At 32.6% G+C, this 23926-nt stretch overlaps 3 protein-coding genes across 8 annotated transcripts in view; 2 read left to right on the forward strand and 1 right to left on the reverse strand.

Moving 5' to 3' along the window:
• Positions 1–23926, forward strand: part of LOC115880832 (E3 ubiquitin-protein ligase HECW2) — a 261880-nt gene that overhangs the window by 118097 nt on the left and 119857 nt on the right. For 4 of the 5 annotated variants that reach the window (XM_030898133.1, XM_030898134.1, XM_030898135.1 and 1 more), the window contains exons 2-5: positions 17205–17297; positions 17770–18111; positions 19416–19622; positions 19681–19972. In XM_030898133.1, coding sequence (XP_030753993.1) covers positions 17205–17297; positions 17770–18111; positions 19416–19622; positions 19681–19972 — 934 coding nt within the window. Of the gene's footprint in view, positions 1–6595; positions 6811–17204; positions 17298–17769; positions 18112–19415; positions 19623–19680; positions 19973–23926 lie in introns of those variants that run through there. The other variant, XM_030898137.1, reaches the window with a different exon arrangement.
• On the forward strand, positions 523–2771 carry LOC115880835 (transcription factor Adf-1-like). Its single transcript, XM_030898144.1, has 2 exons — positions 523–870; positions 1977–2771. Exons 1-2 carry the CDS (start codon positions 732–734, stop codon positions 2711–2713), a joined length of 876 nt encoding a protein of 291 aa, XP_030754004.1. The 5' UTR covers positions 523–731; the 3' UTR covers positions 2714–2771.
• Positions 879–3145, reverse strand: LOC115880834 (protein ALP1-like). 2 transcript variants are annotated; one of them, XM_030898143.1, is made up of 3 exons: positions 2871–3145; positions 1627–1862; positions 879–1564 (listed from the first exon to the last, which is right to left on the reverse strand). In XM_030898143.1, exons 1-3 carry the CDS (start codon positions 3065–3067, stop codon positions 1554–1556), a joined length of 444 nt encoding a protein of 147 aa, XP_030754003.1. In that variant the 5' UTR covers positions 3068–3145; the 3' UTR covers positions 879–1553. The 2 variants fall into 2 exon arrangements, with proteins under 2 accessions (XP_030754003.1, XP_030754002.1); XM_030898142.1 differs by having other exon boundaries at positions 879–1862.

Raw genomic sequence — 23926 nt, forward strand, 5'->3', positions numbered from 1 at the left:
CAGAAAAAGTATCTTATTGTATTATTTACATTACAATTTGCGAAATTTACGAAAAGTATCTTATTGTAGTATTTACATGACATAATAATATAATAATACTAGCGTGTACCCAGCGACTTCGTTCGCGTCGAATTAATCATTTGTAATGGTGATGACAAAGCAAAGCAGGCATTTCCATTAACATACAAACTGGATAAAATTTTCTCACATTTATGTCAGCATGAGAAAAAACAATATGGCGATATTATTATATAACTTGGTAATATTTGAGGGGTAGTTTCATCTCGTTGGAATTTGACTTTCGAAAAATCCGTTTGCCAAAAATAAGCTTTTTACGTCAAGCAGTTTAAGCAGAATCGTGGTTAAGAAATTACCCAACTTTTTGGAACACCCTGTATGATTTTTTAAAAAATTTCAAAATATGTAAAAGAAACAAATAAATTAGGCTTGTCCAAGCGTTTTCCCGAAAGACAAAGTGTGCGTTCACATTGGCACCGCTCGAGCGGTGAACGTTGCGCGATGCCGCTCTAGCGATACCCATAAATAATTTTAACATTATATTTCAAATGGAAGCATTCACATTGGAGCTACGGATCGCTCGGCGTTGTGATTTGCAACGCATCGCGCCGCTAGTGGTTTTAACCTGCTTGAATTTTCGGGCGACGTCGCTTTCTTTACTGGACGTGTATTTTTATTTATTTTAGTATAATTGAGTGCCTTAAAAGGGGATCATGGACTTGGACCGAGAGTTATTAATTTCAGAAATTCAAACACGTCCAGCACTTTGGAATGAACGGCATCCAGATTATAAAAATAGGATTATTGCATCAAAACATTGGGAAGAAGTGGCTAAAATAGTAGGGGTATCAGGTAAGTAAAAAAGAAATAATATATGGCTAATTTAATAAGAATTTTAATAGGTGAATAAGTTAAACAAAAACGTAATATCTTTCTGAAAAATACCAAAGTAATATTTTTAATTCTCTAAAAAATAATTTGCCAACGTGTCCCTTATTTCTTTTGCTTCATTTGTGGATCTTCGTGCCCCATGGTCTGTAGTTGGTGAAAAATTACTGTTTTGTATTTTTGTATTATTAGAAGAATCAGTAACTATATTAAAATAATCAGGATCATTATCTCCATCCCTTTCTCTAACTACATTGTGCAATGGACATGTACATTTAATAATTGCAATAGCTTTATCTGGCTGTACTTCAATGTCTTTTCCTAATATGCGCCATTTTGCTCTCAATATTCCAAACGTACATTCTATACATTTTCTTGCACTTGATAGCCGTTTATTAAAATTTTCTTTTAAGGGATTTAGATTTCTACTAGGAAATGGTCTCATTAAATACGATTTTAGGGGATATGCTTCATCCCCTACGAGGACATGAGGTACTTTAATGTTGATGTTTGGTAGTTCTTTGGGTGGTGGTATGTTGAAATTGTTATTTTCAATAAGATTAAATAATATTGATGAAGCAAATACTCCCCCATCACTTTGTTTTCCTCTTGCACCAACTTCTATTGCAATAAATTTCTTGTTAGCATCAGCAACACCCTGTAATAAAATAGAGAAATATTTCATATAGTTAAAGTAGGTAGAGCCACTGCCAGAAGGACATTTTATCTGACAATGTTTTCCATCAATTGCTCCGATGCAGTTAGGAAAGTTCCATCTTTTTCGGTAATCTTCAGCGATATTTCTCAATTGTTCTAGACGTGGAGTAGGCATAAATTCATCAACTAATTCTTCCCATATCGTAATGCATGTGTTATGTATAATATAACTTAGGGTGGATACTCCCATTCTTATTGTAGTGGCAAGATTTATGAAGGAAAGTCCCGTAGATAGATACCTAAAACATAAAAAAATAAAAATTAGCTTGCAGAGATAGAACATGTAAAAATTTCTATAAAAATCATTCTTCGAAAATTTGTCTGTTTTTTGTATCCACAACAATTTTTTTTAGAAAGTTTGGTGAAGGCTAAATGGAAAAATTTAAAGGACAAGTTTCGAATTGAGATGAAAAGTTTGCCTAAATGCCGTTCTGGTTCGGAAGCCCAGGAATACAAAGGAAAATGGCCTTTTTTTAATATGATGCAGTTTATTAAAGGTATCATAGCTCCAACTGCTACCCAGGGAAATTTGAGTGCGCCTGTTAATCCAGTCAGTAATAGTGACGTAGAAGATACATATTTAGATAATGATGTGACGCATCCGGATGCTTCTTTAATGCAAGATAGTATTACGACAAAATTTCAAACCTCGAATGCTACTTATACACGGCCTTCCACGCAAACTACCAATTGTTCTACAAATTCCGAAAAATCTACACCAAAAAAAAAGATGACAGATCAGTCCGAAATTGATAGATATATAGGAATAGAACAGCAGAAACTTGAATTGTTAAGGAATGATCAAAATAGAAGTTCGGAACTCGTGCAGAATCCTGATTATAATTTTTTAATGAGCTTGTTGCCATATTTTGGCGAATTTGATGGGATCGAAAAACTTGAACTCCGGACAAGTGTTCAAAATGTAGTTATGGAGGCTCTTAAACGCAAGAAGCAAGGCGTCTCTTTAAACCATGTTCAAGTATATTCCATTAATGTACCAGTAAGCACAAATAATGGTACCAGCGACACAACAGTAGGGAACTACGAACAGTCAACGACCTACTTACTCGATTCTTTCGACGAAACTTAAAAATGTGAATTACGATTTTTTTAACTTAAAATTTATTTGTTGTATTATTAAGTATTTGTAAAAAGGAGAATAAATATTTTATTTTTTTTATATTTATTTTGTAATATTGCGATTACCTGTGTAATAATTAAATTACAAAAAAAACATAATTGCTTACCTTATCGTAACGTACAGTTTTTCTTCTGGAGAAACTGGTGATTTAAAATTAGTGATTTTTTTCCGCAGTCTATCTTTTATTTTCGTTAATATATAGTCAAATGTTTCAATTGACATTCTCAAAAACTCGAAAAATCTTGCAGAATCTTGTCGCAGTTGAGGATACAGTTGATGAAATTCTCCATAAACGTAGCGCATTTTATTTACTTCATGAACAGCTTTTCTTCTTTTTTTTCTTTTAAAAAGGAGCCTTGGTAGTCGTGAGTTTTCCAACAGCAAATACTTTTTACGGACGACATTTTTATCGTTAGCTATCACACAACTAATAACATAACGCTCACCAATATGAACACGACAACGCGCCACAACGCACGCGATGATTTTTTAAAAAATTTCAAAATATGTAAAAGAAACAAATAAATTAGGCTTGTCCAAGCGTTTTCCCGAAAGACTAACCGTTTTTTAAATAACAAATATTGTAATATTTGAGTGGCGTTTTCGCCCTCTTGGAATTTGAGATTCGAGAAACCCCTCCTTATCGAACCTCTACACCCCATAGTCAATCCGTTTGCCAAAAATCAGCTTTAAACGTCAAGCAGTTTAAGCAGAATCGTGATTACTCATTGGTCATATTTTATGAAACACCCTGTATAAATTTTTAAAAAATCATAAAATATGTAAAACAACAAAATAAAATATACGTTTTTAAGAGTTTTTTCGGAAACTTGACCGTTTTTTAAATAAAAAATATTGTAATATTTGAGGGGTTTCACCCTCTGGGAACTGGAATTTCCAAAAATCCCTTCTTATCGAACCTCTACACCCTAGAATCAACCTATATGCCAAAATTGAGTGGTTTGAGCAGGATCGTGATTAATCAGTATGTCAGTCACTTAAGGATTTTATATATTAGTATAGATGATATAAAATTTTGTCGCCAGATAGGAAATATAAAAAACTAACTGCTGTGCCGAGCCAGACACACAAACGTTCGCATTTATAATAGTAGTTTGATAGGTAACTACCTATTTTACTATTTTATAAAATATATTTTTCTTGGAATATTTATGTCAATATTAAGTTGCATGCATATTGTACCCTTGTGTTTGTATATGTACACAGATAAATCTGGCGACAAGCTTTTATATCGTATAAATTGTGTAATATATACATTTAAATAAAAGTTTGTTTCTCATAAGTTTTTTTATTAATACTTTTTTAAATGTCAACCTTAAATTTCCAGTATTCCTCTTGATAACTGTCCCTATGTGCATTTCAGACTCAAACTAGCTAAATAAATCATAAAAAATATATCGTTGAAAGTTTGTTTTCTATGTATTTAATCAGGAACATGTTTTCCTAAAAAATAAAAAAAAGAGAACGTCAAACAAGAACTCGCATAACCTGTTCTGAAGCCGGCCCTGCGCTATATCCGGTACCGTACCTGCTAATATGCATTCTATGACCGGAAGGATATTAATTACGAACGGAATGCGTTCTAGACAGCGGCGGCACGAGCAGGAAGGAAAATCTACAGGGTTTTTCTAAAAACATGTGCCATCGCTCGTAGGGAGATTCTTCACGTAAAAATCAGATTTATTTTTCATATTAACATGGGTCCGATTCTGCTTTGTTTCGTAGCTACAGGGGGTTGAAGTCTTATTTTTTTAGATTTATTATAATTTTCTTCCAAATGCTTTTAGCGATTTGGAAAAATTTGGAGGGTAAAAGTTACTATTACTGCAACGTATATTTTAATGCTAAAAAAGTGTCGATATATTCACCAGGGACGTGCATATGGAATATCACTAGAATATTTTTCTAAAAAAACATGTGCGCAACTAACTTTTAACTTTTTTAACTCTTTCTTTTATTAGCGAAAGTGTGTAGGCCACTTAATGCCGATTAAAAATTTGTATCTTGATATTTTGTGCATTTCGATCTCCTCGATGAGTTAACTCTGAATAATAGTTGTACTGAATAGATTTTTCCACCTTCTTTTATAATTTTTGGAATCGGCACTCTCTATTAGGTATGTAAATATTCATCGGTTGACCTACATTGAAACAGACCAGCTGATGTAAATCTGATCTGTTTAGCTGATGAATTTTACGTTATCCAACTCATTTAAGATTTTACTCAAAGCAGTAAACCTCTGATAAAACAAATAGGCAAGCCTGTAAAAATACTTTTATTATTCGAATAGATATATCAATTATTTTGGTGTTTATTCATTAAAACAGAGAGTGTAAGATAGAAAAACTTTTCAATTCGTTACTTTCTTTCTATACACGTTCTTCTTATACCTACAATAAATTGTTTTTAAGTTATTTAAGATTTAGTTTTAAAGCGTATATTTTTCTTGATTTACCAAGCAATTTAATACCAAACCAAACCAAACTTCAAGTGATGTAAAACAACAGATCTGGCTATGTCATATTGTGACACGTGGTTCAAAAAGCAGTATGTTATCGATCATCATTTCCAAGCCAACTTTGCGCTGTTTTTTTTGTCGATCATACGTTATATTATTAATAATATCAACTATTAGATATCACTAAAGAGCGTAAATACGAGATATATTTTTATAAATACACTTTTTAAACTCCTAAGGCAAGCAGTATTTTTATAATATAGAAAATTCAAATAATTCGTTTTCTGTCAGATGGAAATAAATTGTCTGACTATTTGACACTTAATGACAGAGAAAGCTAGATAAATCTAAATAACTTAGAAACGATTTATTTTTGGTATAGGAACATGTATACTCAAAAAGTAACGAATTGGAAAACCTTTTCACTATTGAAATAAAAAAGTGGGTTTTCATTTTAAAAAAATGATTTATGATAATTTTTTGAGAGAACATTTTTGAGAGAGTGTGAGATAGAAAAACAGAAGAGATTTTCCAAAAAAATTATCCTAAATAATTCAGATGACATATGAATCTATTTTGTGCCAAATATACGTGGGTATTTAAGTGTAGTGCTGTCAAGAATTGCAGTGAAATGTTGTTAACAACACTTCATGTGAAGTTGTGGTTTCAGGTAAAGTGATAAAACGATGCACTAACCTAATTACATCGATCTGCCTCTAGTTAATGTTAGATAAGTTTTTTACTTTTAATCTGAATTTTTCAAGTTGTTTTTAAATCTTTTTAGTCGATGTGCCAACACTGGGCGTCACACAAGCTAAGATCCGGGTAATCGCTTGGTATTTAGGACTGATTATCGATTGCTGCCGGCAGTACTCAACATGTCGCCATTATTTTTTAAAATTTTCAAAGTTAAATAACTTGGTTATTATCAATTTATTTTAAAAATGGTAAACACAAAATATATTTCTTTTGGGGTCAGATCTACCACCTACCACCCTTTAAAATACTTGCACTTATTTCCGGGACACCCTGTGTAGACGTTCATTTCTAAACCTTTATTGATGTGTTTAATATTAACATTAATTGTTGTTAAATGTGTTCGTGGTACTGATATTAATAGAAAATATCCCTGTATATGTGCGACCGATGCGGCGCCGCTGGTTCTGACCCGTTGTAAAAGCGACATCGATGACGGCGGATAGTCGTCGGAGATGAGAAACGTGCTCGCACGTTGACGGTTCGCGTTCGCACTGTTCGTAGTAGTGAGTGAGTGAGTCACTCGACTAACGAAAAACTTTTCAATGAAAGTCGTCCGTCATTCATTATAGTACGTCGCGCGTACTGGTGTCAGTCTGTAGTGGGTAGTCATTCTACCTCGGTCGCTTATACAATTAATATTCGGCGATTAAAGTTATATTTGCTTAATTAGTGTTAAACTGAATTTTGGTTTTTGAAGTTGATATTTGTGCACTTTTTTTGAAATTGTATAGTTATATATTTATGTATTTGGTGAAATTTAAACGTGGTCATTGTAAAGGAAACTCAGGATAATCCGCTATATTGCTTGGTGAGTGAATTGAATTTGGTTAATTAGTTTGAATGAATTCTTTCGCATATTGTTTCTACGTTGGAATAGTATAGTTAATACTATAATATAATGCAGTGGCAGTTTGTGGTACCTTGTAGAGCAAAATAAATTCATGCTGTAGATTTTTTTAATTTTTAAACGGATTATATTTTTTTTACTAGATACTAGAGACTGCAATATTTAGAGGGTTAAATTTTAGTTCACCCTGCAAACCGTCATGCACTGATATAATGGAGATTAATTAATAGATATTAGCCAATTAAAGAGAAACAACAGTGAGAGAACGCTCAATTCGAATGCAGAAAATACAATTAAAGTTGACGATTCATTGACATTTATTCACATTTTTTTAACATTGTTTTAACATCTCTTATTTGTGCTGTTCTCTCTGTTACTGGATGAATGTGAATATAAAAATTATAAAAGAAATTCATTCATCATTTATGACAAAAATCATCATTAGGGGAATGTATTTAATACATTAACTGGATTTTGTTAATGAGTTCAAAAACCCATTTCCAGTTTTCGAAAATATGTACATATTATTTTTTTTTAGTAAGTGAAATTCATTATATGCATACCCTATTTAATTTCCCATAGTAATTGTTTATGCCATCATACAAACCAGGGATAATCAAAAATTTCACTAATGACATTGTACCTATTAGTAACAGTACAGTATAGGAAATAAATCATGATGTTAAGCGATTTGCCACAACGAACAAGCGATCTCTCCAATGCAATTTGAAAATGAAAATGTTCAGTGGCCCAATAGTTAAATTTTTGGAATATTTATTTATATTGTATCACCTCTGTAGATTATACATATTGAAACTAAATATTTTACTCTTTGCTTAAGAAATTATTGTCAAAATTCACAAAAAAATGTTTTTGTCGAGTCAACAGTAAGGCCAGTGTGGTTTGAATAAACGAAAATATTTAAATGAAAGTCGTGGGTCATCATTGTGATGTTTTACGCGTACTACGTCAGTCACAGGTCAATATTTTAGTTATTCTACATTGGACATCTATTGGTTCAATTTTACGCTTGGGGGTTAAAAATGGTGTTCTAAAAAGCATATTCTACATTACTGTTTCTTTGGGTCCTCCCCCTAAAATAAATTCGTGTATCCGCAGGTGATGGCACTATTCTTAAGTAGTTTTTTGTAAGTTTTAGTCTTGAAATAAACTAGATTGAGTGTTTTTAAATTAAGGACCTACGAAATCCATAACAGTATTGTATACGAAACTGGCCCGTCGTTCAAGTTATTTGCTATACTACTATTACTGCCATTACTCGTTGACGAGTATTTGACACGCATCAGAAGATGGTTACGCAAGGCGTTTTCTTTCATGAGCTTTTCTGTGAGTGAAAAGCCCGATACGTGATGTTGTCTCTCTTCCGCACTCCGGACATTCAAAAATCGTATTACTTTGTTGCCCCTTTACCTTTTTGCTTCCTCCCATTGATGCTGCATACTTATCCCCTTTAAGTTTTCATGGAAAATATCGTTGTATCTTTTGAGTTGTCGTCCCGGTTTCCTCTTACCGTCCACAAGCTCACCCTAAAGAAGAGATTTCGGTAGGCGGTTTTCTTGCATCTTGCATACGTGGCCAGCCCATCTTAAGCGATATTTAATAATCATGACTTCGGAGCTCTCGCACCATTTGATTCTTAACAGCTGTCTAAGGTGTCTGTATTGCAACTTGTTAAATGCGCTCGTGTGCCGGCGGTACGGCATCGCGGCACCCAGGTTTCGCTTCGATATAACATGGTGGGGATTATTATTGCTCATTGTCATTGAAGTAGAAGTCATAATTGTAGAAAACCCTGTCTTATAATTTCCAGAATGCTCTTGAGGCGCTGCTAATTCTGTGCTGAATTTCAGAGTCAATATTGGCCTTTTCCGAAATCAAACTGCCGAGGTAATTGAATTCCGCTACATATTCCAATAGTTCTTCTCCGATTTTTATAGCGCTGAACGAAGCCCACAACCCTGGGCGGCACTAGTTCTACACTGCAAATTAGGGCCTTAGGCTCCCGTTTGCTCCTTTTGTTTTTCATCATTTTTTTTTCCATCTACTATGTTGCAAACGGTGCCTCGTACATTGTATGCTTCCTGGTTTCTATTTTTTGGGATCGTTTTCATCGCTTGCTGATTCCTTACCGTACTGATGATTCTGGAAGACAGTTACACTAGTGTTCACTGATGTTTTTTTTTTAGATTTAAGAGGTGAAGGGGGAAACCTGCAACAGGTACTCGCCTGGGAAAACCTACTATGTGCCAGACGAGTTATGTTGGATTTTTACCTCACTAAAACCCAACCTACACCTCTGTCCTCTCTCCAGGAACGTTCTTTCCCCGGTGGCACTCTTTGTAAACACTACTTCGCCGGGGCGATCTTATTTGGTGTTACTGCTGTCTATTCTTCGTAGGTGGTGCGAAGATCCTTGAGTATGGTCTCAGCATACTTCGCTACCTTGTTCCATGCCGATTGACTCTTCAGCATGCAGTCCACTATATTTTCTGGGCTGATGGACAAGCCTAGATTTCTCTCGAGTTCGGAAGAACACGTGCTCCGCATCTTCGGTCACCACGCGGCGATGGTGACAGTTCGGGGAGTCACTTCTCTTGAATCTGTGGAAGTATGATCGAAAACATCCATGCCCAGTTAAGAGTTGGGTGATGTAGAATCCGACCTCCCCGTGCACACGGGTGATCCATTTGGTGACATCCGGGATTAGTCGATGTGTCCACCGACCTTTCGTCGAGCTGTCCCATCTCACTTGCCAGAGACGATGACTTTCAGGCCTCTCTTCTTCACAGAAGACCTGTCGCTGCTCGGCTTTCTTCTTACGGTGTTGTCGCTGGCGTTCTCCCGCCAAGATGTCAATAGGCAGGCATGATGCCAATACACTCACTGCATCCTGTGATCCAGTGTACACTGATGTAGGTGTGTTTGTTGTGTGTGTGTGTGTGTGTGTGTGTCTACAATAGTGTACACGGTTACGAGTTTGTTCAGGGCTTCACCGTCTAATTTTTCCTTCTCTTTTTTTATATAATCCCCTCACTATTATTTCAACCTTTATTTTATAATAAATATTCTTATAACGATGCTTCTCTATTCTCGATTGAATTCCTATTTTTTAGATTTTTTATTACTTCTTACGGCAGTGAAAGGTATAATAAATCTTGAAATATTTCATAATTTCCTTAGAATAATTTCTAGCAAATAGTATGTGTTCAAGTAAAGAACTACTGAGAATTTTTATTTCTGTTGACTTTTAAACTAATGGCATTCACTAATGGCCACATAAAGTAATGATATTGATATACATATGTATTGTAATTTTGGATTAACCATATTTTAGAAATAATCATTTTTGCATATCTTGTGGATTAAAGCATTTTTTTAACTGTCACATTCAATCTATATCTAATAACTTGCTCATAAATGTTTATACCTATACAATAATTTTCTACGAAAACCTTATCATTAATTGGTTGATTTTTAAAATCATATTAAGAATATCGGAATCAATAGGGGAGATCCCTATTGTTAGAATGGGGATTGAAGGGAAGGTATTTCAATTCATTTGCGTTTTATATAAACATACACATTTTTGAAATGTTCACAATCAGTGTTAAGCGATATTCACACAAGAATAGAGTTATCATGAAATGTTGAAAGTTCTGTTATTGTAAGTAGAAGATTAAATTGAATTGACATGTTAATTTAATAGAATCTCTTTAAAGAAGTTGTAGGGAAATTTAAAGACCAAAAGCTATGAAAGGTTTCAAAAAATATCACTACCTGTACCATTTAAGTTGCGAACTTCCAAGTAGTGTAGGTCTAAAATGTATTAATTAGTAGTAAAAAAAAATAAAAATATGTTTTTAATTAGTTCAAAGTGTAAAAACACCACGTTATATTCGCTTACTCCTATCCATTATCTTATACAACCGGTAATTGTTTTTAACTATTCCGGAAATTTAGTATTATAAAGTGAGAACTATGTCATTTTTTAGATAAGTTATTATGAAATACCGAGATAAATTTGCCTTTTGTGTTAGCTTATACAACAGCGGCATTTACATTAGTTAGGCGGTGTTAGATATCATTCTCTGATGTTTTTTTTATTTATCCGGTTACTTCATCCACTTACACTTTACTTGAGAAACATTCTCTATTTACAATTGACTAATAAATTAATTCAATGTAAATAATGCCTTTTTATTAACATAACTTGTATTTTTTTTCGTAAACCATAATTAAAATATTTAAAAAAAATCAAAATTTTTCTTTCACGAATAAAACTCATAGACGTGTTTCTTGGATCGAAATATACTACCCCTAAAAAAAGTGCACTTTATTTGACACATTTAAGACTCATCCTGTAGTAGGTAAAGTTGATAATGTAGACAGGTAATCGTTTTTATTGATCAGGTTTCTTTAGTATGACCGATTCTTTGGCGACTCATATGTTTTATGTTTATAATTGGAATAAAAATTAGGGGGCAACATTTAACGATTATAAAATTAAAGTTATTAGTTGGTTGGATTTATATCATTATTGTATAATTTATGTATGTCTAACCACATGTTACTTCAAGTACTTAACGAGAAACATAATTTTTACTGTAATGGGGCAAGGATATACAATATTATCATCAACTAAGCTGTGTCGTATAAAATTAATGAATTGTCAATCTAGCAGAAATAAAATTCAATAAATTATACGGAGGACATCCTGCTGATTTTTTTCCGATTTAAAAGATTACAGTGAAAAAAAAACTGGCGATCAGTTTAAACTAGTACCAGTTTAATTAAACCTGTCTTCAAACAAGTGAACCTTAACGTACGTTTTCTTAGAGCGATTAACAATAAATGCTAATTTTCAATATCTCAGCGTATCCTTGACTGACGTTGTCGACGTACCTATTTACTGCTGCTTGTTATTCTCTTGGCAAAATCCTATTTCCAATTTACAATTTCACCTTTTAGTCTTTTTTTCTCATTGTATCTCGTTTATGTATTTACATCCGCATACTTCTGCGTTTCTATTAGTAAATTAAAATTCATGTTTGTGTTTTTTGTTGTTATACAGGATGTTTCTTAAGTAAATGTCAAAAGGTGATGTGCTTGGTTAAACTATATTTTCCAACTACCAAAAGGAAACAAACTGAATTACGTAAAGTAACAAAGTGAAGTATTTATTGCTAAATGAATTTCGAAAAAAAGTCCTCCTACTATGGGTGTCCGCTCACCAAGGTATAGAAGACAATCAAAAAGCAAACGATTTAATTAAAAAAAGAGCACACTTCACTAACTGGATCAGAACCTTTCTGCTTTCGAAGCGGAAACCAGCTTAAAGTTAGACTCATGAATATAGAAGACTCCATCCGTAACCTAGAATGGGAATCCTCCAGCGGTCTAAGACACTCAAAAAAGTTTCTCAGAACTTACGACCGAGAAAAACCAAAAATTATCCTTGATTTAAGTAAGAGCAATCTTCAGGACACTGTCTTCTCAACGAACACCTCAGTAGATTGAAGCTGAGAAAAAACGGCGAATGCAGATTCTTTGGAAAATGTGGAAACACCAGAACACTTTATCACTGAGTGCGCCGAGACGACATCTATTCATGCCATAAACTTTGGTACGGTTGTTGTTGGAGATGGAGAGCTGACCTCTGGTGGAGCCGTCTCAGATGCTGGCTTTCGTGGAAGTCCTGAGACTGTATGATGAGTTATAACTCGTTATAACTCAAGAAAGGGAAACACAATAGATCTGTAAGGTCGCGGTGATTAACCCCCTCCTAAACATTCTACATTCAATTCAATAGTGTTCATACAACAGTGATGTGAACTAAAAGTTTTTTTGTCAATTTTGTTGGTGGTGGTTGACTGATTGAACCAATGATCAGGAATGAATGCTACCAATCGGTTTGACAGTTGGTAATTTCGATGTAGTTGGTCATCAGATATCTATATTATTATATTTCAATATCTTTCTAGATTTGAATATGCTATTTTCCTACTGTTTTCCGTTGAATTTCTTTTCTACGATGTCTTAATAAACATTAAGGAATAGAAATGACATAATTGTCACTGATTTGCAGTGCAATCAATTATTGCTATAAACGTGCGTGACATGTGGAGCTGTCAATTGAGGAAAATCGCGGAATTACAAACCTATAATAATAGCTTCCGTTTAACGCCTTGGGAGTAGCAAGGTACGGCTTGCCATGATACGCCTTGTAGAGCCGTTCGGTATACAAGGAAGGTAGTGGCTAGCACTACGCTTCAACCGCCTATTATTACCTCAGGATTGTGAATCCCAAGTACTCATTTAAGGCTGAGTCGACCTAGGTACCCAAACTATTTTTATTTTAATCAAAATAGTCGGCTGATGAAATGCCGGGTGTGGGAATCGAACCCACTACCTTCAGATTGATAGACGAGAGCCTGTACCTCTACGCCACCGGGCACCTATGAATTCCAAACCTACTTTATTTAAAAATTAATTTTCTGTATAGTTTTTTGGTTTTGTGAATTTTTGCGATATTTTAATAGTTAATCTGCTATTCGAACCGTGGCTGAGACGAATCCAACAAATCTGAGATCATTAAAATCGGTCCAGCCGTTCTTGATTTATAAATGGTGTATAAGTAAAGCGGGGCTACTTTGTCACCTGGGGTAACTTTGTCACCTTGTGCGCGCTGATGGTTTTATGTTTTTTTTTTCATTTTTTTTTAATTGCTGCTTCCAATAAGGCTTATTTTTTTTCAAGTTCTAATTGACTAGAAAAATAAATCGAACGTATCAAAAAACCCCGGGTAGCCGGACCTACCACAATTACACTGAAGAACAGGTGGCGCAAGCGGTGCGCGCAATGCAAAATGGTATGAGCAAAAAACAGGCGTCCAGATTTTATCAAATTCCACTGAGCACCCTTACTAACAGATGCCTTGGTAGGCATACAAAACCTAGAGGTCATCCAACCATCCTGAGTCTGGAGGAAGAAACCGTCATTGCAAGAACCCTTGGCGTCGTTGCAGATTGGGGATTCCCCGCTCACTAAACCCGATATCAAGCAAATCGTGAAATTTTTTTTTAAAAATATTATTTTAAGTTTCCTTATTAATGTTACAGAATGTTTTTAAGATTTATTACGTTTGATAATATTATTTTCCTGTTGGAAATAAAGTATTTTGTACAATGATTTGTTTTTTTTGCAATTTTATTTTAAAAATTAAAAAATATAGATAGGTATATACATTTTTTTCCGGCGATTCAATATCTGGGGTTACTTTGTCATTCTAGCTATTTCTATGCATTTTGCAAGCATTTTTAATAAGGTGACAAAGTAGCCTCAATCACGGGGCTACTTTGTACCCTATTTTTATTTTTATTTTAAATTCCCTATGGAAGCTAAGCAGCTGGTTTTGTGGCTGCGCATACAAAATGACACCGTCGGTATACTTGATTTTTTTCAGGCCGAAAATCGAAAAAATAAAAAAGTTATAGAATAAAACATGTTCAAAAGGTGACAAAGTAACCCCGTTTTACTAATCCGACTTTATTTTATTTATTTAGATGATTTTCTGTAAGTTTTGATCTGTTCAGTTCAGACCCCTTGCGTTTTTCTCCATTAATTTTTACTAAACGCACTAAAGTGAATGCTTTAACTCGCCCTGTATATTAATATTGCAGAACAATATTGTTTTATTTGTACTAGGGTGTCAATAATTACACGTGGTTAGTAGTCAGATTATGTCAAAAGATAAATGTGGTAGCTCACCATTTTAATATAGTAGATGGTGATTATTCAATATATTTCTTCAAACCGGACTATGTAAATTTTTAAACATAGAATCATCAAGAGTGTTGTTTAACTACTCATTAGAAATTATGAGAATTATCTACTGATTCCCATTATAACATGTGAATATATATATTTTTTAAATTCAGTGTTGATTTCATTCTGACGAAATATAACACGGTATAGTTAGTATTTTTTTTGTTAGAGAATCGGTATTATAGATGGATAAGGATAGAAGTTAGATAGTTATTAGTACAGGATCCGGCTGCAGGATTATTACGCTCATCCCATTTTTAATCAAAACTTGATTTTTACGTATACTTATGAATAGGAGAATACACATTTAACAGGGTGCCAATCAAAAAGTTGCCGCAATGTTTAATTAATAATAATAATAACTGATTTCGGGGACAACAATACGTTCATAAAATGTTTTGATCATTTATATTGTTAAATTAAAGCTATTTTTATTCTGTGCATGATGTTATAAGGGTATCTATCAAAAAGTTGCCGCAAATAGGGGTTGCCGGTTGAAAGATTTTCCTACTACTTTATACGGGCCCGGAAACAGTGCCTCGGGCATCTGTAGTTCCAATAATAAATAACTTTGGAATTTGGTACCAAAGTGGTGTAAAGTATATCTCTCTCTCCAATCGTTCCTCATAGCTGAGGGTCGTGACTTCTATGAGAATACTTTTTGTTTTAGATTATTATTTTATTTGTTTTTTGTTGTTTGTCTTACTTGATCGATCCATCTTGTTGGAGACCGACTTCTACATCTTTATCCTTTTCTATGTTGTCGGCAGGTCTTCGAGCAATGTGTTCAAAGTACTCAAGGATGCATTTCAGACAGATAGCCGACGGACGGTGCTTATCGGGTGCTTATGTTGAGCTCATTAATTATTGACAGATTAGTTCTTGTAGCTGTACAAGGTATTTTCAGCATACTTAGCAACACATTTCAAAGCTGTAGCACCACATTTCTGTAGCACCACATTTCAAAGCTGTCTATCATGCGCCTTTCCGATGCTTTGATGGTCCAGGATTCCACTCTATAAAGAAATATTGAGAAGAAAATTGTATGCCGCAATTTTTTTTTGTGTGGGTTGTTATCACTCTGCTCTGCCATATTCTTGTAACAAGCATTATGGCAGTTTTTGCTAACTGTATTCTGCGTCTAATTTCTATTTTACAATTGCCTTCGTCGTTTATGTTTGATCCTAGATAAACAAAATCATGAACCACTTCGATAGCATTAAGCTGGAAAGATCTTTGTAGGGTTTTTCCTCTGATAGTTAGTCCCATCTCAGCACTTTCATTTTCTACTCGCAACAGTAGATTCGCCAATTCTTCTTCACTGGTCGCAATTAATGTTGTGTCGTCTGCAAATCGTAAGTTGTTGATTTTACCTCCTCCTACACTGATACCTTATAGGTAAAGTATATATTAGGGTGTATTTCAGGAAAATATTTTAACTTCTACAGGGTCATTCAAAAAGTGAGTGGATCGGGATGATTTTTTTTTAAATGGAACACCCTGTATATTATTCCTTTGTTAGATGAAGAATAAAAAAATAATATTTTTCGAATTTAAAGTATTAAGGACTTTAAATGAAAAGATTGCTTTTTTCTGGTGTCAATTACACATGTTTAGTAGACAGTTCGACGCCTGAAGATAAATGTTGGAGCTCCCCCTTATAATATAGCGCGATTACTCAATATGTATTTCTTGAAACTGAGACTGAATGTAAATTCTTATACATATAATCATCATGGGTGTACTACGTTATCCACTTGTTTGAAATTTATCGGACATTTCTGTTATTTTTCATTTAATGAATAATTCTTTTTGTGCTGATTCCATACTCACAAAGTGTAATTTTTAAAAGTGATATTTTATAATGTACCTTAGATTTGATAGTCAATAAATTACAACGTACATAGGTGATATAAGATACGATTCAATTTCCTGTAGTGTTTTTATCAATGACTTCACTATATAAAACATTTAATAAATATACAGGGTCGGCAAGGTCTGGCTTTGTATTGATTCTCGTGTGTACGAAGACTATTATACAATCAATACGCTCAGTAGGTACAATAAGATGTACCAAACAAAGAAATAATAGCAAATATTTTTACAAACATATGAAATATAGCGTCAAATTAAGTGTTTATGTAATAAACTACTACTTAATCGGACTATCGCATCGGTATAGAATAAAAATATAATAAAAATGTAGAACTGATATTAAATTAATATTATAAATGTATTAGATCATACAGGTATTGATTTGATAATGTTTTTAGTAAAATTAGTCAATCTATATATGTATTTATCACTACATTTCAGTTTTTTAATTTTATTATTGGTATATTATGACGAAATTTAACTTAAAATTAACGTTGATGTTTTTTAATGTAGATACATATACTTAATAAAAGTTGATAACGGATAAGTTTAAATGCCACAATATTTCTATTTTTATTATAAAATAAATATTATTGATTTTATTAGGTTCTAAAACATTGTTTCTTTTTTTTCAGATAGTACACATGATTTTATAGCAAAACATTTAGTGTGTGGACAAGCGCAAAGTACAATGTGGCTTTTAGATATTCCTAGGCAGCATCATAATGGTAAGCATAAGTAAATTTGTAATATTTTATTTTTCTGAGAATGTCGTCACTAAAAAGCAATACTTTAAAATCAAGATCCATTTAAAGATCTGTAAACATTCCCATTATAAAATTTCGTTTCTGGATTTTTAATGTAATGCACTTTTAGACACAATAAAAGTTGTTGAATTTTAGTGGTAATTTTACCCAAAAGAATAACTTCAATGGACCAGCTACCAAAATATGAACAATATTTTATATTTCTTTACATACAATGAGTACATAATGTAGTGTTGATTCATATCATGAGGTGCAAAGTAAGAAAGTTTTTTTTGACTTGTAAATTACGTAATTTTTGGTAATTAACATTACACGATGAATAACGCATTTGGACAATACACTTTGTTCACGTATTTGACATTAATATCATAGATTTCTAATTCTACCACATTTTAAGTATTATATTTAAGTTTTTTCTTTTCTATAATTTCAGATTGTGAAAAATTAGTTTGTTTCGGTTATTATGATTCGACAACGTTAGAATGTTTGGCTCAGTCAGATCCCATAGACAAAATCAAAAGATTTATTAGAATTAAGAGGCCTAACAAGTGTAATGGAATAGAAAATGACGCCTTTCAAGATGAAATTGATGGAGAGATACCAAGCCATTTAGTTTTTCCGACACCAAATTTTTCTCGTAAAAATTCAAATTCACTGGAAACTTTGGATTCATTTAAAACCTCTACTTCCATGGAAGATCTAGATACAAATAAGGAACAAATTTTATCTGGAGTAAAGAAAAAATCACCGATAAATGGATTTAATAATATTGGAGGTAAGATCTTTTTGAACCACTAATAATACAGAATGTCCCATTTTGGCTGCAATTGAGTTTTTTTGGCTTATTAATAAAGATGGAACTTTGCCGGTTTTTTTCCAAATCTTAACTAGTTTATTGGAATATAGCCCCTGATACAGGGTAATTTTGAAAATATGTTACAGTGTTAGACACCTCTTTTATCTCATTTGTATGAAAACTTATCAAAAAGATAAAATCGACTCTTTATATTTTTATGACAAATCCAGAGGCTTAATTAGTTTTTTCTTAATCAATATTTCGAACCAAACCAATTTTCTCTTTATTAAATGGGACAGCCTATGTACCGTATGATAAAAAAACGGGGTCCAGTTGGCTTGGAAATGACGATCGATGACATTTCCCATATAATTTTGCATATAAAATGACAGCGATCTTCATTTCATATCCATCGCTGACGCCGTTTTTATTCGATCATACGGTATATTTTTCGGATAATTATGATTAGTTATTTGTGATATGTGAATTAATTAGTGATTCTGACAAATGACAAAAAAATGATTGTAACAAAAATCTCACTTTATATTATACAAGGTGTTTCTGTCTAAGGAGATTACCCACGTAAAAATAATGTTTATTTCTTATATCAACATAGGTCCGATTCAGTTTTGTTTCATAGCTACAGGGGGGTTGTGTTCATTTTTTTTCGATTCATTCTAGTTTTCTTTCTGCTGTAGCAAGGTAAAGATTGACAAATCCGCAAAATTTCAAATAAAATTCAAATGTGTCAAATGAGTCGTCAAAGAGAACTGTCAAGGATCCCCACCCTAGATCCCTCTCTCCGTCAACCATGCATGAATCCATGAATACCCATTATACCAAATACGTTTAAAATAAAGTATACGGAGGGTACCGCTTAAATTCCTGTCCCGATATTGAAGGATGGCTAGGGAATTTCAATGCATTTGCTACATAAGTCTATCCTTGTGTTGTAGGAGGTTTGACTAAACAAGGATGAACCTATGTCTTGAAACCATTCGACTCGATTTTCTGTCCTCCTTTAATACTGGGACGTAAATCCTCTCATTGCTCTTATGGGGAGGCCGTCGTATATTTTATTTAAACGTATTTGCATTATACTCTTTCCTTAATATTTTTATTCAAAGCTATTCTCTACTATCTTTACTAATATTTTCTACTCTTTACTAATAAGCGGGAAACACCACATTTGAAAACAAAATGGCACACTCCATCCATCAGAAATCAATTATCATATGTTATTACTTGTATTTTAAAGCATTTCAGATGCATCTTTGTTTTAGGAGGAACAAAGAAAAAAGTCCGTTCTAAAAACACTAAATCTCCTGGCAAAGAATATTACCAAATATGGACATCGCATAGTTCTTCCTCACCAGAAGACGAAAATAAAATTTTTGAAGCAGCCTGTGGTATGGAGTTTACCGAAGAGGATGCTCCTCCGCTACCACCAAGAACAATGCACAAGCCTTTAGAAAGATCCCATGCAGTAGGTGAGCTTTTTAATACAAAATACATGTGAAAATTTTACTTAAAGCAGTTTTGTTATAGCAACTACTTTTACTCCTCCAATAGTTCAACGGCAAAATAAACCTAAGAAACTTCAAACTCTAGAGGATACGTTTAATTTTGAACTGATAGACACGGATGAAGATTATAAATCTGCCTCGTCTCTATCTGATGTTGATGCTTGTTCTACTTCCTCAGCGCAGAAAATTAGTTCTATATTTGTAGAGTCGTCTACTAAACATATTGGTTGTGATAATTATATTACAACGGTCCTAAGTAAAAGTTCAGAATCTAGTCCAGTTAATGCTCATAAATTATTAGAAAATAAAGACAGGTAAATATCGTTTTATTATTTCATAATAAAGGTTGCATAAGGTGCAAAACCTAATATCTTTTGTACAAATTTAATTTTAATTTGACAATAAATAGGAAGGACATAATAGTTTTTATCTTTTATAAAATGAAAGTATGTAATACCAGTTAATTCAGCCATAAAACATAACATATTTTCAATAAAGCTTCATTCAGAATCTCGAAATTAATGGTTTCAATTATACTTTATACTAACGCTTCATTCAGAACCTAGCAATTAGTGGAATAAATTAGTGGTTCCAATTACACTTTATACTTTTTAGTTTACGGTAATTCACTGTGTCTAACAAAACATAAAATTATTAGAATATCCTAACAACATCTTGAGGTAGTCAGTTGTATCCATAGAGAAAGCCTAATATTTAGCTTATTAAAACAATAATCTTTTGATTTCTAACTACAATTTGTCTTGACGAATGATAATAAAAAGCCAAAATGACATTCCTCGCAAATTTTGAACTATAATTAGTGGAAAAGTTCAAAGTTTGTTAACTTTTTCTATTAATTTTAAATTACTACCACTAATTTTGATGTTCTGAATGCTTACAATGATATAAGAGGAACAAACTTCTACGCTAATTGAAGCACTAATTTATTCCTCTAAAGCTTCATTCAGAACCTCGAAATCAGTGGAATAAATTAGTAGTTTCAATTAGCCGTAGATGTTTGTTCACCTAATTTTAATGTATGCATTCAGAACGTCATAATTAGTGGTAGTAATTTTCAATTAGTGGAAAAGTTAACAAACTTGACTTTTCAGCTAATTATACTTCAAAATTTGCGAGAAATGTCATTTTGGCCCTTGATTATTACCCGTCAAGAAAATTTGGCGGATGATAATCAAAGATTAAAATGACTTGCTCGCAAATTTTGAAGTATTATTTCATTATTTGTGGCAAAAGTTAAGGTTTGTTAACTTTTTCTACTAATTGAAAATTACTACCAATCGTTCTGAATGAAGCTTTAGTAGAAATATTATATTAGTATCTCAATTAGCGTAGAAGTTTGTTCTTCTAATTTCGATATAAGCATTCACAGCGTCAAAATTAGTGGTAGTAATTCTCAATTAGTAGAGAAAGTTAACAAACCTTTACCTTTTTTCACTAATTATATTTGCGAGTAATGTCATTTTGACATTACAAAGCAAAATGTCTTTGATTATCATGCATCTAGAGATATTGTAGTTAGAAATAAAAAAGGAAAATTATTTTATAAACTAATAATTAGGCTCTCTCTGTGGATACAACTGTCTACCGTTAATTGTATTTTTTAAACATTGTGAATAATTCTAAACTAAACACTATAAACTCTAATTGAAATCACTAATTTATTCTACTAATTTCGAGGTCCTGAATCAAGGTCCACATCCATTTTTGGTTTTCACTATAAAAATCACTAAAAATATGCTAGAATATTGTCATGTTTTGAGAAATCACTAGTTATTTATTTACACCGAGATTTACACCTACTACTTAAAAAGTTGTTAAATTTTATCGAACATTATAGTCTGCGTAACAACTGTTTAATTTAAATACACTTAGGCTTCATTCTGAACCTCGCAATTAGTGGAATAAATTAGTGGTTTCAATTAGCGTAGAAGTTTCTTCCTTTAATTTCAATGTAAGCATTCAGAACGTCTAAATTAGTGGTAGCCATTTTCAATTAGTAGAAAAAGTTAACAAACTTTTGACTTTTCCGCTAATTATACTTCAAAATTTGCGAGAAATGTCATTTTGGCCCTTGATTATTACCCGTCAAGAAAATTTTTTGTTAGAAATCAAAAGTTTATTGTTTTATAAGCTAAATATTATGCTTTCACTGTGGATACAACAGACTACCGCAAGCCGTTGCTAGGATATTTTATTAATTTTAATTATTGTGTTTTTTAGACATTGTGAATGATCATGAACTAAAAAAAGTTTAATTGAAACAGCTAATTTGTTCCACTAATTGGGAGGTTCTGAATGAAGCTTAAAGCTTTAAAAGATAACGATCATTCACAATGTCTAAAAAAATAGAATTAAAATTAATAGAATATCCTAGCAACAACTTGCGGTAGTCAGTTGTATCCATAGAGAAAGCCTGATAATTTAGTTTATAAAACAATAAACTTTTCTTTTTTAACCACAATCAAAGATTAAAATGACTTGCTCGCAAATTTTAAAGTATTATTTCATTATTTGTGGCAAAAGTTCAAGTAACTTTTTCTACTAATTGAAAATTACTACCAATCGTTCTGAATGAAGCTATAGTAGAAATATTATATTATTATCTCAATTGGCGTAGAAGTTTATTCTTCAAATTCCGATATAAGCATTCACAACGTCAAAATTAGTGGTAGTAATTCTCAATTAGTAGAGAAAGTTAACAAACCTTTAACTTTTTTCACTAATTATATTTGCGAGTAATGTCATTTTGACATTAAAAAGCAAAATTTCTTTGATTATCATGCGTCTAGAGATATTGTAGTTAGAAATAAAAAAGGAAAATTATTTTATAAGCTAACTAGCGTGTACCCGCGACTTCGTTCGCGTCGAATTAATCATTTGTAATAGTGATGATTTGATGATAAAGCAAAGCAAGAATTTCCATTAACATACAAACTGGATAAAATTTTCTCACATTTATGTCAGCATGAGAAAAAACAATATGTCGATATTATTATATAACTTGGTTTTTATCTTAAGCTCGTTGAAATTTGACTTTCGAAAAATCCGTTTGCCAAAAATAAGCTTTTTACGTCATGCAGTTTAAGCAGAATCGCGGTTAATCAATTACGCAACTTTTCGGAACACCCTGTATGATTTTTTAAAAATTTCAAAATATGTAAAAAAACAAAATAAATTATGCGTGTCTAAGCGTTTTCCCGAAAGACGAACCGTTTTTTAAATAACAAATATTGTAATATTTGAGGGGCGTTTTTCACCCTCTTGGAATTTGAGATTCGACAAATCCCTCCTTATTGAACCTCTACACCCCACAGTCAATCTGTTTGTCAAAAATCAGCTTTAAACTTCAAGCAGTTTAAGCAGAATCTCTCTCGTGATTACTAAATGATCATATTTTATGAAACACCCTGTATAAATTTTTAAAATATCTTAAAATATGTAAAACAACAAAATAAAATATACGTGTTTAAGAGTTTTTCCGAAAAACTTACCGGTTTTTAATAAAAAATATTCTAATATTTGAGGGGTGGTTTCACCCCCTTAAAACTCGAGTTTCAAAAAATCCCTTTTATCGAACCTCTACACCCTAAAGTCAATCCGTTTTCCAAAAATCAGCTTTTTACATCAAGCGCTTTAAGCAGGATCGTGATTAATCAATGACCAAAATTTTTCGAAACACCCTGTATACATTTTTAAAAAATCTTAAAATATGAAAAAAAACAAAATAAAATATACGTGTTTAATCGTTTTTTTCGGAAACTTGACCGTTTTTTAAATAAAAAATATTGTAATATTTGAGGGGTTGTTTCACCCCCTTGTAACTGGAATTTCGAAAAATCCCTTCTTATCGAACCTCTACACCCTACAATCAACCTGTATGCCAAAATTGAGCTTCTTACGTTGAGTGGTTTGAGCAGGATTGTGATTAATCAGTATGTCAGTTACTTAAGGATTTTATATATTAGTATAAATAATTAGGCTCTCTCTGTGGATACAACTGTCTATCGTTAATGGTGTTTTTTAAACATTGTGAATAATTCTAAAATAAAAACTATAAACTCTAATTGAAATCACTAATTTATTCTACTAATTTCGAGGTCCTGAATTAAGGTCCACATCCATTTTTGGTTTTCACTATAAAAATCACTAAAAATATGCTAGAATATTGTCATGTTTTGAGAAATCACTAGTTATTTATTTACACCGAGATTTACCTATTGGATTATCAAAATTGAGCTTCTTACGTT

This window comes from Sitophilus oryzae, unplaced genomic scaffold (genome assembly GCF_002938485.1).
Source record: "Sitophilus oryzae breed Bouriz unplaced genomic scaffold, Soryzae_2.0 scaffold_165_pilon_pilon, whole genome shotgun sequence".
In the NCBI taxonomy this organism is placed as follows: Eukaryota; Metazoa; Arthropoda; class Insecta; order Coleoptera; family Curculionidae; genus Sitophilus; species Sitophilus oryzae.